The sequence below is a fragment of the Monodelphis domestica genome, chromosome 1, assembly GCF_027887165.1.
Source record: "Monodelphis domestica isolate mMonDom1 chromosome 1, mMonDom1.pri, whole genome shotgun sequence".
Taxonomy (NCBI): domain Eukaryota; kingdom Metazoa; phylum Chordata; class Mammalia; order Didelphimorphia; family Didelphidae; genus Monodelphis; species Monodelphis domestica.
The window spans coordinates 324,822,307-324,834,979 of record NC_077227.1 but is presented as its reverse complement, the minus strand read 5'-3'; the positions used below and the strand labels follow the sequence as shown (position 1 = coordinate 324,834,979).

Sequence of the window (12,673 nt, the reverse complement as noted above, 5' to 3'; positions counted from 1 at the left end):
ATTGAAAATGTTTCTTCCCACCATGTTGTGGACAATTTGTCTGCTTCCTAAAATGTCTTTGAAACTTACTTATTCATATGCCATCTTAGCTTTCTACACTTTTAAATCCACTGATTGTTATACCTTTTGTCTGTGTGACATCTGTAGCCAAATTCCTCTACCCTTCCACAATGAATGTCTTTCAAGACAGGCTCCTACTAATAGGAATAGTAGTTCTTATTCCATTGTGCTTAACAGACTATTTTCCTCCCAACAACTCTGAGATATAGGGTTTTGAAATATTATTATCCTTAATAGTCACATGGATTTTGAACATCTGAGTCTGGATTCAAACCCAAGAGGTCCTTGACTCCAAATCTAGTGTCCTTTACAACTTTTTTCACTGACTTTATCCCACCAAAGTCTTCTACAAACCTAGGCCATTACCATACCCCAATAATCCTGCCTTATACTAGACAACCAATATTAGGTTTTTGAATCCAGCAATATATCCTGGACTCTGAGGTGTACTATATCCTTTATTAATCCTGCAGAAACTTTGGGATCCATAATTGCTTTCGTTTTGACTTGTATTCCTTCCTTTCCCCCTTACCCCCCTTTTTAACTTTACCTTCTGTTTAGAATCAATATTGTGTTTTGGTTTCAAGGGTGAAGAGCAGTAAGGCCTAGGCAATTGGGTTTAAGTGACTGGTCTAGGGTCACATAGCTATGATGTATCTGAGGCCAGATTTGAACCTGGAGCTTTCTGTCTCCAGGCACGACTCTCATATACACTGGTTATGACTTTAGTAATGCTCTGGGACCTATCCATTGATCCACCTAACAGTTCCTTAGATTCCTTCTATCTTCTCTGAATACTGATAGAAGGAAACTCTTAGAGGAAGTACTGACTTTATTATGACTTTGTTTTTATTCTCTTATTATGTCCAGATTCATAAAGGCTAGGGCTAAACTTGGTAAGTCTAATAGTATTAAATACTACTTAATTAAGTATTTAATAAATAGTAGTAAAGGAAAATTTGGCCTAATATGATTTTGTTTCTGATACATTTTGGATTTTTAACCATGAATTGTATGGCCAATGCATCAAGAGTAACAACATTTCTGGTGAAGAGCCATCTTCAGGCTGCTTAGACAAGAGACTTAAGAAAAGTTATATGTATGTACAGAGGATGGGGAACTCCCTGAATTGCTTATTTTGATGGTTGTTCTGTGTTCTTCAGGCATAGTTAGCTTCCCTTTTTCTCAAACCTTTGAACCTGGTAGCCATATATCTCTCAGGTACTTTTTACAATCTATATGTATTTAATTATTTGTAAGACTTCATTGAAAGAATCATGTAATCTCAAATTTAGATGTAGAAGGTACCTGAGAGGTCATCTGGTCCAAATTATTTATTTGACAAATGGGGAAACAAACCTAGTAAAGCTATATGTGATTTTCCCAAGGTCAAGTAGGTATCAATTGGGAGAAACAGGAATTGAATTCAGTTAAACAGTTTTTTAAAAAATTCTCAAAACAACCCTCTTTCAATTGGATATTGTCCAGGATGAGGGATATGAGAGTCCAACTGGTCAGACTACATCAAGAATTTTGTGCCCAGACAGTTGTTGGTGCCATATTTTAATAAAGTAACTAAAAAATAAAGGAGAGCCCAAAAGACTATGAGTGGGGAATGCCTTGAGATCATGCTATACATGGATCAGTTGAAGAAACTGGGAATATTTAGCCTGGAGAGAGAAGACTGTGTGTGTGCGTGGGGGGGGGGCATAATAGCTCTTTGGTAGATAAGGGATGGGACTTATTTTGTGAGGCTTCAAAAGGCAGGACTAGAACAAGGGGTAGAAATTATAAAGAAGAGGGGGCAGCTGGGTAGCTCAGTGAATTGAGAGCTAGCCCTAGAGACGGGAGGTCCTAGGTTCAAATCTGGCCTCAGACACTTCCCAGCTGTGTGACCCTGGGCAAGTCACTTGACCCCCATTGCCTACCCTTACCACTCTTCTGCCTTGGAGCCAATACACAGTATTGACTCCAAGACGGAAGGTAAGGGTTTAAAAAAAAAAAAGAAAGAAATTATAAAGAAGACACTTTACACTTGGTGTTGTTATAGGGTAGGTTAAAAGAAGGGTTCAAACTATCTATCTATCTGTCTGTCTATCTATCTATCTATCTATCTATCTATCTATCTATCTATCTATCTATGTATCTATGTATCTATCTATCTATCTATCTATCTATCTATCTATCTATCTATCTATCTATCTATCTATCTTTAATAAAAGGTTTATTTACCTAAAGGGAGAAAGGAAGGGAAGGGAATCAGGGACTAACTTACTTCTAACCCATACCAGATATTAAAATCCTAAACTTTCTATAATTATACTAAACTAAGTAATTAATTAAAGTTAAGGAAGGATTGGTAGAGGCAAGGACAAAGGGCCCAAAGAAGTCTCACAACACAGGAGTCCTTTCTTTGATCCAAACAGCAAACCCAGAAATCCACTTCTCTGTACCAGCAACAGTAGAAACAGGCAGAATCTCAGGACAGCTAAAGGGAGAGGCAACTAATGGTTCACTGGGTCCACCCCAGAAAAACCAGACAGCTACCCTCCTGTTTTATCCTGACAGCTAGAGGAATAGCAAGCTCTCACTCCTCCAGAGTCCACCAACTGCCCATAACTCCTCTGTGTTCCGTTCCTCACCTCCTGAGAGCTTTGGAATGCTGGCCCTCTCACTGCCCTGTGGGATCTCTTTGCTTTTTGCAAAGCAAATCCTTTACAATAGTGTGTAGACCAACTTCCTAAAATTAGAATTATCCAAAAATGAAATGGGCTGTCTCTGGAGACAATAAGTTTCCCCTCACTAAACGTCTTCAGGCAAAGACTAGATAACTACATGTTGGGGGAGTTATAAAGGAAATTCTTGTTCAGGTAGAGGAATTCTATTCCCTCTGGGTGTCTCTTATTTTATGAAGATAACTTCTAGCTGTGGACATCAAACCATGTGCAGCAGCCATGATGTGGGAGTCAGTAGTAGTCATGACCCTCTTATCCCTACTCTTTTTGTTCCTAGAGGCTTAATCAGACATATCCTATTACAAAATTTAGCTCATTTTTAGCTCAAGGGCAATATATTGGTCCCTCCATTCCACATGGCCTCTTACTTTGATATTTTAATGTAGTTTTGTGAGCTGGCAGGAACCAGGCTGAACAGATTCAGCCCTAGCCCCCAGTATGGCTCCTGATGTACACATGTGAAAGGCTTAACTGACTAATGACTTTCCATTTGCTTGCTGTGGTGTGGCTTTTGTCTTTATTTTCTTGTTTAGTGCCGTGAGTCAGTTACATTTAAGCTTCTTAGTTTTCCCTACTCATTTTTTGTTAGAGAATCTGAATAGTATCATTTAACCGTACTATCTTAAAAGGAGCATTGGTTTGTGGCAGTCTTCTATTGATACTAAATAGCTCTTGGTCTAAAGACTAATATAAGCAGCTCAAGGCCTTTGAGCTAATTAAATATCCCTCTATATGTCTGACTTCTCTCCTCTTCCCTGTTCCTTCAGTATCCCACACCTGACTTTGGGGCAACAGGGGCAATACCCACATACTGTTTGATATTGATAGCTCTTCTCTTCATCTCTGTGAGGAGCAGTAAAGCTTTGATCTCATGAACCACTGTTCTCACATGGTGTTATCCTTCTTTACCAGAATGTTGCCTTACAAAGTTTATAGTAAACCAAAAATTAGGAGTACAGTCACAGTGTTCAGAGTCCTCAGTTGAGAAAATTCCTTGCATTTAGGCAAAGTTTTGGCTTTCTTTCCACAGTTAAAGTATTTCTATGCTATGATTATCTCCAGCTAACCCTTATCACTTTATGGTTGAGGCAAAATTCAGGTTATAGGAAACATTTGAGTAAATAAGTGAGCAGGGTCTGTTCTAGCATCTGTTCACAGTAACACTATGAATGGAAGAAGTGGGGAAAAGCACAGGCCTTTCTTTGAAAATCTCCTTAGTCCTTGAAGAGGTGGTTCCAACTGGTTGCTCCAGCCAGAGCCTTCTCACTGAAATGACTTTAGGGCCAGTAGTCTGGCTCCTTGATCTCTCCCATCTTTACTGCAATTCAGCTGTATTTTTTTTCTTCCCCTTTTGCCTGCTGCCCAAATGCTTTTGATTGTTTCAGGCTCAGCTCTTGAGATCCCCCACATATCCTTCTCCATGTCTTTCTCCAGAGAAATTTAAAACTCCCATTGTAGGAGAAAAACTCCTGTTCCAGTGTTACAATAGCCTCTTTTCCTGAGCTGGGAAGAAATATCACCTAGGATTTTTCAGGACTTAAGCCTTCTTTAAAAAGCAGCACTTCTTACTGGAATTACTGTTAAAAATGTTTCAAGAAAGAAGTTCATTTAAGCTAGAGGTTTTGTTCTCTCGCTTCTTTTATTCATGGAAACTATGCTTATCTTTTCTGAAAGTATAATCTTATTTTGTTAAATATTTCCCGATTACATTAAAATATTTTTTTGATATTCATTTAAAAAAATTGAGTTTGAAATTCTTTTCCCCCTTCTTTCCCCTCCCGCATCCCTTGAGAAGGCAAGTAATATGGTATTGATTATATATGTGAAGTCATGCAGAACACATTTCTAAATTACAAGCTAGTTTTTGAAGGATGGGAAGCATTTTAGTAGGTGGAGACTTAGGAAGGGAGTGAGACATTTAGGGGAAATTTCTGGAATAGGGAATCTCTTTGGCCAAAGGCACAGAGGCAAAAATGCTTGGGTCAGAGCACTTTCCAACTGTTTGAGTTCATGAGAGTACATGAAGGGGGATAATGGGAGATAAGATTAAACAACAAGATTGCAGTTGATTCTTGGAAGAAAGATCTTGAATGATAGGCTTGAATTTAATTTTGTTTGGTAATTTTTTCTTTCTCCTAAGGACTTCATGAATACATATCTAGAAGTACTATAACTCACATAAAAACTCTAAAGCCTTCTAGCTTCATTATTCTTTATTTCATGATTCTACAACCTCTTTTGATTCTAACATCGTATGGATTCCAAGGTCCATTCCTTCTCTAGAATTCTGTGGTTCCATGATTTAATGGTTCCATTTCATGTTTCTGACTAAATTGCTATTAATTTTTATCAAAAAGTAGACTTCTGGAGGCCTTTTAGCTAGTTGGAAATGTGATCCATCTCATGCTCCCAGCAAGGAGGAAGTTAACAGGTACGTGGTTGGTTGTTTGAGCCCATGTTGGCAGAAAGAATATAGGATGAAATACTCCATCTATTCTTTTCCCCTCCATGGGAAAGTTTAGTAATTGGGCACATCTTCTTCTGTATCTGACCACTAACTGGCCTACATAAAAAGAAAAGAAGAAGGTGGATTTTAGTATGAAGCTTCAGAAAATGGAGAGAAAAGTCAACTATTAGAAAAGCAATTTCATTTGAAGTTATTTTATATGGCAGGCCCATTTATTAGCTAACCCCTCATTCAAGGAGACAAAATTTAGTCTAGTATCTTTGACTATAAGTGATATATTAAGACTGATATCTGAACTCATGATATAGGCAAAAATAAGAACAATTAGAAAGTTCATGAATTAGGGTTATATTTATGCTTCTTTTGAATGATAACTTCTGTTGAATTGAGGAATTCAGCAATTAAAGAATTAATTAAGAATTAAGTGATACCTTATGAGTTGATTATAGTTTCTATGACAAGATAGATTTGGTTGACTAGAATGTTATTGTTCATCCATTGTTTCAAAGAGAATCAATGGCATCAAGGAATGATGTCTTGACTCTCAGATGAAAGTAAGACAGAGTTACACAAAAGCTGTCAGCCTCACTCTATTTCCTAGCGTCATCAAGGTTCAGTGGTAAGACAAAAGTCAGCATGACTGGTGATGGCCTGGGATGCAGTGGATGACCTTGGCATTTTTGACGCCTGACCAAACTTTAAGGGCTCCGCAGCTGCTTTAGCCACCTTCATGGCTGTTAAAACAAATTGTTTTTATCTGCCCCTTTTGCCCATGGAAGTCTTCACCTATTTGGGTAGACATCCTCTGAACTCAAGGAGGAGTTTGAGGCCTGTTAGTTACCCTCAACCTGCTTTAGCTTGTTTGCTGAGATAGTTTTGCCAGGTTGTTGTAGTTATGCAACTTTGCATATTGGGTGGAATTTGGATACCAGAGAACAAAACAAAACACAGGGCTCTCATGAGGATGATATGAAAGTGCTTTTATAAAACACTGTAAATTGTAAAATACTTCATAAATATAACCTTCTATCAGTTGGAGTATTATTATTAAAACATGAAAGTTATGTATTGCTATTTTTGTTGCTTTCATGATTAATATTTTCTTTCAAAATATTTTTAGTTCTCATTTTTGAGACTGCTGCCTTCCTGTCTTTACGCTTTGGCATTCACTTTGATTCTTTTCTTTCCCCTAACATCCAATCAGTTGTTATATCTTGTAGTTTCTAACGTCATAATATCTCACATCTGTCCTGTCCTTTCCTCTCATAAGTGACCACCCAAATTCAGACCCTTACCTCCTGTCATCATTATAGCCTTATTAACCATTCTCACTTCCCCCACTTTCTCTTCTTTCTAATCTATCTTTCAGTCAGTTACCAAAATCATCTTCCTTATGCCTAATTTTGACTATCATTTCTTTGCTGAAAAAAATCATTAGCAGCTCCCTATTATGGATAAAATAAACTACAAAAACATGATTTATCACTTGTTTATATGGGTATATGATTTGGAGTTTTGGTTTTAAAAGATTATTAAAAATACTTTTATTATTAAAAGACTATTACAAAAGTGAATAATATGGACATAGGTATCAAGTGATAATACAGGTATAACCCAGTGGAATTGCTTGTCGGCTCTGGGAGGGGGAGAAGGAGAGAACATGAATCATGTAACTATGGAAAAATATTTTAAAACAAATTAATTAAAAATAAACTATAAATTCTTAACTCTGGCATTAAGGCCCTCAATAGACTGACTTCAGCTTTATTGAACAATACTCTTCTTGATGTACTCATTGTATATTCTAGTCAAACTTGTCTACTAGTGGTTCCTCAATTATCTCCTGCCCCTCTCCCATCTCCATGCATTTATGCAGGTCATCACTTTTTTTTTTCAATTCTGTGTATTGGCTCCAAGGCAGAAGAGTGGTAAGGGCTAGGTAATGGGGGTCAAGTGACTTGCCCAGGGTCACACAGCTGGGAAGTGTCTGAGGCCAGATTTGAACCTAGGATCTTCCATCTATAGGCCTGACTTTTAAGCCACTGAGCCACCCAGCTGCCACCCAGCTGCCCCCCAGGCCATCACTTTTGCCTGGAAATACTCCCTCTTCAAGTTGGTTTGTTGAAATCCTTTTTTTTTTTTCACTCAAGGCCCTATCTAGGTTCTACTTTCTTGTTTAGTGTTCCCTAATCCTCCAAGCTGAAAGTCATCTCTCCCAACTCAGACTTTCTAAGGACACTTTGTTTAAATCTATCCTTTGTTCCATCACATTCTACCTTGTATGCAATTTAGGGGCTGTAATCCGAGGGGGACTTAGAAAAAGGAAAGAACCATTGAACAGCTGTTTGGGGATTAAGTTCTATGTGGCTGGCACTTCCTCTTTTCTTTCACTGAGTTGAGCTGTTATCAATGGAGTCAGGCAGTTTAGACTACAGGGTCTTTTCTCCCACAGCCTCTTTCTTGCCTGAAAGATTGAAATTCCCCTTCGTAGTACTACATAAACTCTGAATCAATTTCTGGTATAACTCAAGGTGTCTAATTTATTGGAGCATAGGGTTGTTGAAAAATGAGGAAAGGAAGGAAGGGGCAGAAGGAAAGAGGGAAGTCCCTAATATTTCTTTTCTAATATAACTCTTGAGGATTTTATTAAGGAAAATTCTTCAGGGCTAAGCTCTGGGTTTCCCTAAGGGAAAAAGAGTCCGTATCCCACAATTAGCTTCAGTAGATAATTGAGATCTTCATTCAATTCAGCAAAAGGATTTTGAGATGGGTACTTCTACCCAGCTCCAAGGAGTCCCAGAGAAGAAGAAGATTTTTCTCTCTGGCTCCAACTGCTTTTGAATCCTGATGGAACTCCCCTATCCCCCACAGGTCTTGTGAAGATTCCATTTGCCCCTCTTCTGAAGCATCCCTTCAAACTTCAGATTTTTCTCTTTGCTCTTGATCATTCCCTTATTCACAGGGTGTGTGTGTGTGTGTGTGTGTGTGATATCTCCATAGTATATTGTATACTTCTTGAGTACAAAGACTCTGCCAATTATCACCTTTGGATTCAAAGTATTTAGGACTTTGTAACATAGTAAACACTTTGTAACATAGTAAACACTACATAAATATTAAATGACCAGACTCACATATATTGATTGGAATCCTAACCAATCACTACTGCTTAGCTCAAATATTCTTCTGACATGAAGTCTTTTTTAAATACCATTCCTTATAAAAGAATAGGGGATGACCCCTCTGGCCTTGGACTTTATTTACATAGCACTTTGCTCATTCCTGTTTTATGAATAGATATACAAAACAGGGCAGCTAGGTGGTACAGTGGCTAGAGCACCAGGTAGGGATTCAGGAAGATTTGAGTTCAAAATCTGGCCTCAACACTTACAAACTGTATGAATCTGAGTAAGTCATTTAACCCTTATTTGCTTCAGTTCCTCATCTGTAAAATGGGGACAAACTGAAGAAGGGAATAGCAAACCACTTCTTTATCTTTGCCAAGAAAACTCTATGGGTAAAGCTCATGGAGTCATGTTGCGTCAGATATGACTCAAGATTGAGCAGCAAACATGTTCTATTAAAAAAAAAAACCAATACAAAACCTTACCTTCCATCTTAGAATGAATTCTGTGTATTAGTTCTATGTTAAATGAGCAGTAAGGGGGTTTAAGTGCCCAGGGTCACATAGGTAGGAGGTTTCTGAGGTTAGATTTGAACCCAAGACCTCCTGTCTCTAGGCCTGGCTCTCAATCAATTGAGCGACCTAGCTGCCCTAAACATGTTCTTTTTATTATTTTTTATAAAAAGACTGACTTGTAAATTTATTGTACCATCTCTCTCCACCCCCTGTCTCCCCTCATACTGTGAACTGCACATAGGCAAGAATTGTGTATCTTAGCTAAATTGTGTAGCGTTTCCAGCACCTAGCATAATAATGTCATAAACTCAGCATGTACAAAACAGAACTCATTATTTTTTCCCCCAAGCTCTTCATTCTTCCCAAGTTCCCTATTACTGTTGAGGGCACTATCATCTTCCCAGTCACCCAGGCATGAAACTTTATTCTTATCCATGACTCCTCTTCTTGCATTCTCCCCACATATTCAATCTATTGTCAAGCCTTGCCATTTTTACCTTCATGACATCTCCTATGTGTCCCTTTTTCTTTATTGGATGAGTGTCACCTTGGTACAAGCCCTCTTCACCTTATGCCAAGACTAAGGCATAGTCTACTGGTTGGTCTCCCTGCCTTGAGTCTTTCCCCACTCTAATCCATCCTCCACTCAGCTGCCACACTCTTGGGTCTGATCATGTCATAGTTCCCTAAGCCCCAACTTAATAAACTCCAGAGGCTCCTTCTTAGCTCCAGAATCAAATAAAATATCTGTGCTTTGGTGTTTAAATCTCTTTACCACTGGTCCCCTTTCTTGCATGTTCAGTTTCTTATACTTTGCCTCCTTCCTTGTACTCTACAATCTAGTGATCCCTATCTTCTGGCTCTTTCCCACTTATGCCATCTGTTGACTATGTTTTTTTTGTTGTTGTTGGCTGTCCCCTATTTCTGGAATGCTCTTCTTCCTCAGCTCCTCTTCCCAGGCTTCCCTGGCCTCTGTCAAGACAATTCAAAGGGCAGCTAAGTAGCACAGTAGATAGAGCATCAGACCTGGAGTTGAGGAGAACCTGGGTTCAAATCTGATCTGTTGGACTTTGGGCAAGACACTTAATCCCAGTTGCCTAGTCCTCACACTTCTGTCTTAGAGCCAATACTTAGTATTGATTCTAAAACAGGAGATAAAGGTTTTTTGGTTTATTTTTTTTTTAAGGCATTTCAATTCCCACCTTCTGCAAGAGGCCTTTTCTATTTCTTCCCATTGCTAATGATTTCTCTCTGAGTTCCTCTTCCATCTACTCTACTTTATATAGCTTATATAAACATAGCTGTTTACATGTTATTTCCCCCATTAGATAGAACTCCTTAAGATCAGAGACTTTGTTTTTGCCTTCCATCCCCAGCATTTACCACAGTGCCTGGCACATAGTGGGTGCTTAATAAATGCTTATTATCATTGATGATACTATATCACCAGTAGTTGCCTAATAAATGTTTATGACATGAGTGATTAATATCATGATGGCAAACTCATCAAAATATAAAATGGATTCCTGATTTGACAGTAGACCTAGAAGCTAGTGATTTTCCCTTCCATACTTTGTAATCTGGTAGAATATATAATCAAGTGGTGAATTGATTCCTGACACAAAATATAGCAGGTGAGAAAAGCACAGACTAAAAGAGTATACAAGTCCTGGTCCCAGGTCTGCTGCTGATTGGATAGGATGACCTCTCCTGTTTATCAGATTCCTCTTTTGTCAAATGAGGAGACAAGACTAAATGAACTCCACGTTTTTTGTTTTTTAAAACCTTACCTTCCGTCTTGGAGTCAATACTGTGTATTGGCTCCAAGGCAGAAGAGTGGTAAGGGCTAGGCAATGGGGGTCAAGTGACTTGTCCTGGGTCACACAGATGGGAAGTTTCTGAGGTCAGATTTGAACCTAGGACCTCCCATCTCTAGGCCTGGCTCTCAATCCACTGAGCCACCCAGCTGCCCCCTCCATCTTACGTTTTCTGTCTCATTTTAGGACTTCCTATAGGGCAATTTCTCTCATTCCTATTATCTTACCAGTAGAACCATAACATCTCAGTATTGGAGGGGAATTTGAGATTATCTAGTTCAGGGTCTAGTCAGCTAGGTGGCTCAGTGGTGTGAAAGGGAATTTTTAAACTCCCTTTCTTTATCTTAACTTAATCAATCAAGTACTTGGAGTATTCCACCCTTTTAACTTAATCCATCAGGAACTTGAGGATCCTTTTGATAGAAATTCACAACCACAGAGGATGGGAGGTGGATCCCATAGGCACTTCCCCCTGGGCAAGGCCAGGCAAATTAAGAAACTACAATTGGTTCTTGAGATGTGATAGACTAGCCTATAGTGAAAGGAAGTAGAAACCAGAGACTCAGGAAGTGACATGGAGAAAACTGCTTATAAAGCCAGCCCAGGGATTCTAATTCATTCTCTTTTGGAGATTCTGCAGAGATTCTGCGTTGGTTACTCTGCTAAAGGGAGGAGGCTTCTGCGTTGGTGATTCTACATTGGTGGCTCCTGCTGAAAGAAGTATTTTGTGTTGGTGGCTCTTGCTGAAAGAGGAGACCCTGGCAGGAGCCACTGGCTTTTTGGCTCTTCACTTGTCTTTGGGTGGAACACTCTTAGGCTTGAGACTCTCTTTGGTGACTCAGTCCTTGTGGCATCAGACTCTCTTTTGGTTGGTGAAACACTTGATTGGAGACTGTGTAATTAGAAATCTTGTACCTTTGAACTACTTTACTCAGAAGCCCACTCACTTCCTGTCATCATATAGATACTCTTATGGGCTGGTGAGATTCACATTCAGATTCACACTTGTGGTCTCGAGGCACTTGAATCTGGGTATTTTTATCCAGGCAATATTTTCTGTTTCCTTCCCACATTTCCCTCTTTATTATCTCTACCTTGCTGCAATAAAACTACTAAAGCCACTAACAGCCTCTTGACTTAATATTTAATTATTATAAATGGCAACCACAACTTTTTATAACTCTTGATTTGACCAAAACTTATTTTAATTATTACAGTAGATAGAGCACAGGGCTTTGAATCAGGAAGACTCACAAATACACATGAATCTTCATGAATACAGATCTGGTCTAGAAACTTATTGTCTCTGTGACTGTGAGCAGGCCACATAACCCAGCTTGCCTCAGTTTTCTCATCTGTAAAATGAGCTGGAGAAGGAAATGACAAGTCATGCCAATATCCTTCCAAGAAAACCCCAAATGGTGTCACAAAGAGTTGGACACAAATGAAACAACTCAACAACAACAAAAAGTTAGGACCCAACTCTATACATAAATCTCCTCTATCTTATTCCTAAGCATCATCTGATCTCTGACCCCTTGGAACAGGAAAGCCATTCCTTAACCAGGTAACATGTTCCAATGTTTCAGTTATTTATGCTTCTTCCATTCGATGTAAATTCCTGGGATTTATTTTTTGGTTTAAATATTTTCTAACCCTTTTCATCTTTTTTTTTCTTTCTGTCATAGGAACACAATTGTTTAGCTGCAAAAATGAATTTCGAATCAGCACTGTGAAATTTAACCCAAATGATCCTAATATTTTTCTTTGTGGTGGATTCAGCCCAGAAATTAAAGCTTGGGATACAAGGAATTGCAAGGTAAAAACACTCACTTCTTCCTTATTTTAGCCTTTGTAGGGGGCATATTGCTTGTGTCAGTTGAATAAATTGGGAACTCATCAGCTATAAATAGAGCCCTTGAGGTAGAATAATTAGCACTTAGTTTTTAATAAG

General features: G+C 38.7%; 1 protein-coding gene across 1 annotated transcript in view; it reads left to right on the top strand.

Moving 5' to 3' along the window:
- Positions 1–12,673, top strand: part of WDR25 (WD repeat domain 25) — a 256,478-nt gene that overhangs the window by 185,369 nt on the left and 58,436 nt on the right. The window contains exon 3 of the mRNA XM_001374296.5: positions 12,408–12,538. Within this exon, the coding sequence (XP_001374333.3) occupies positions 12,408–12,538 (131 nt within the window). The remainder of the gene's footprint in view (positions 1–12,407; positions 12,539–12,673) is intronic.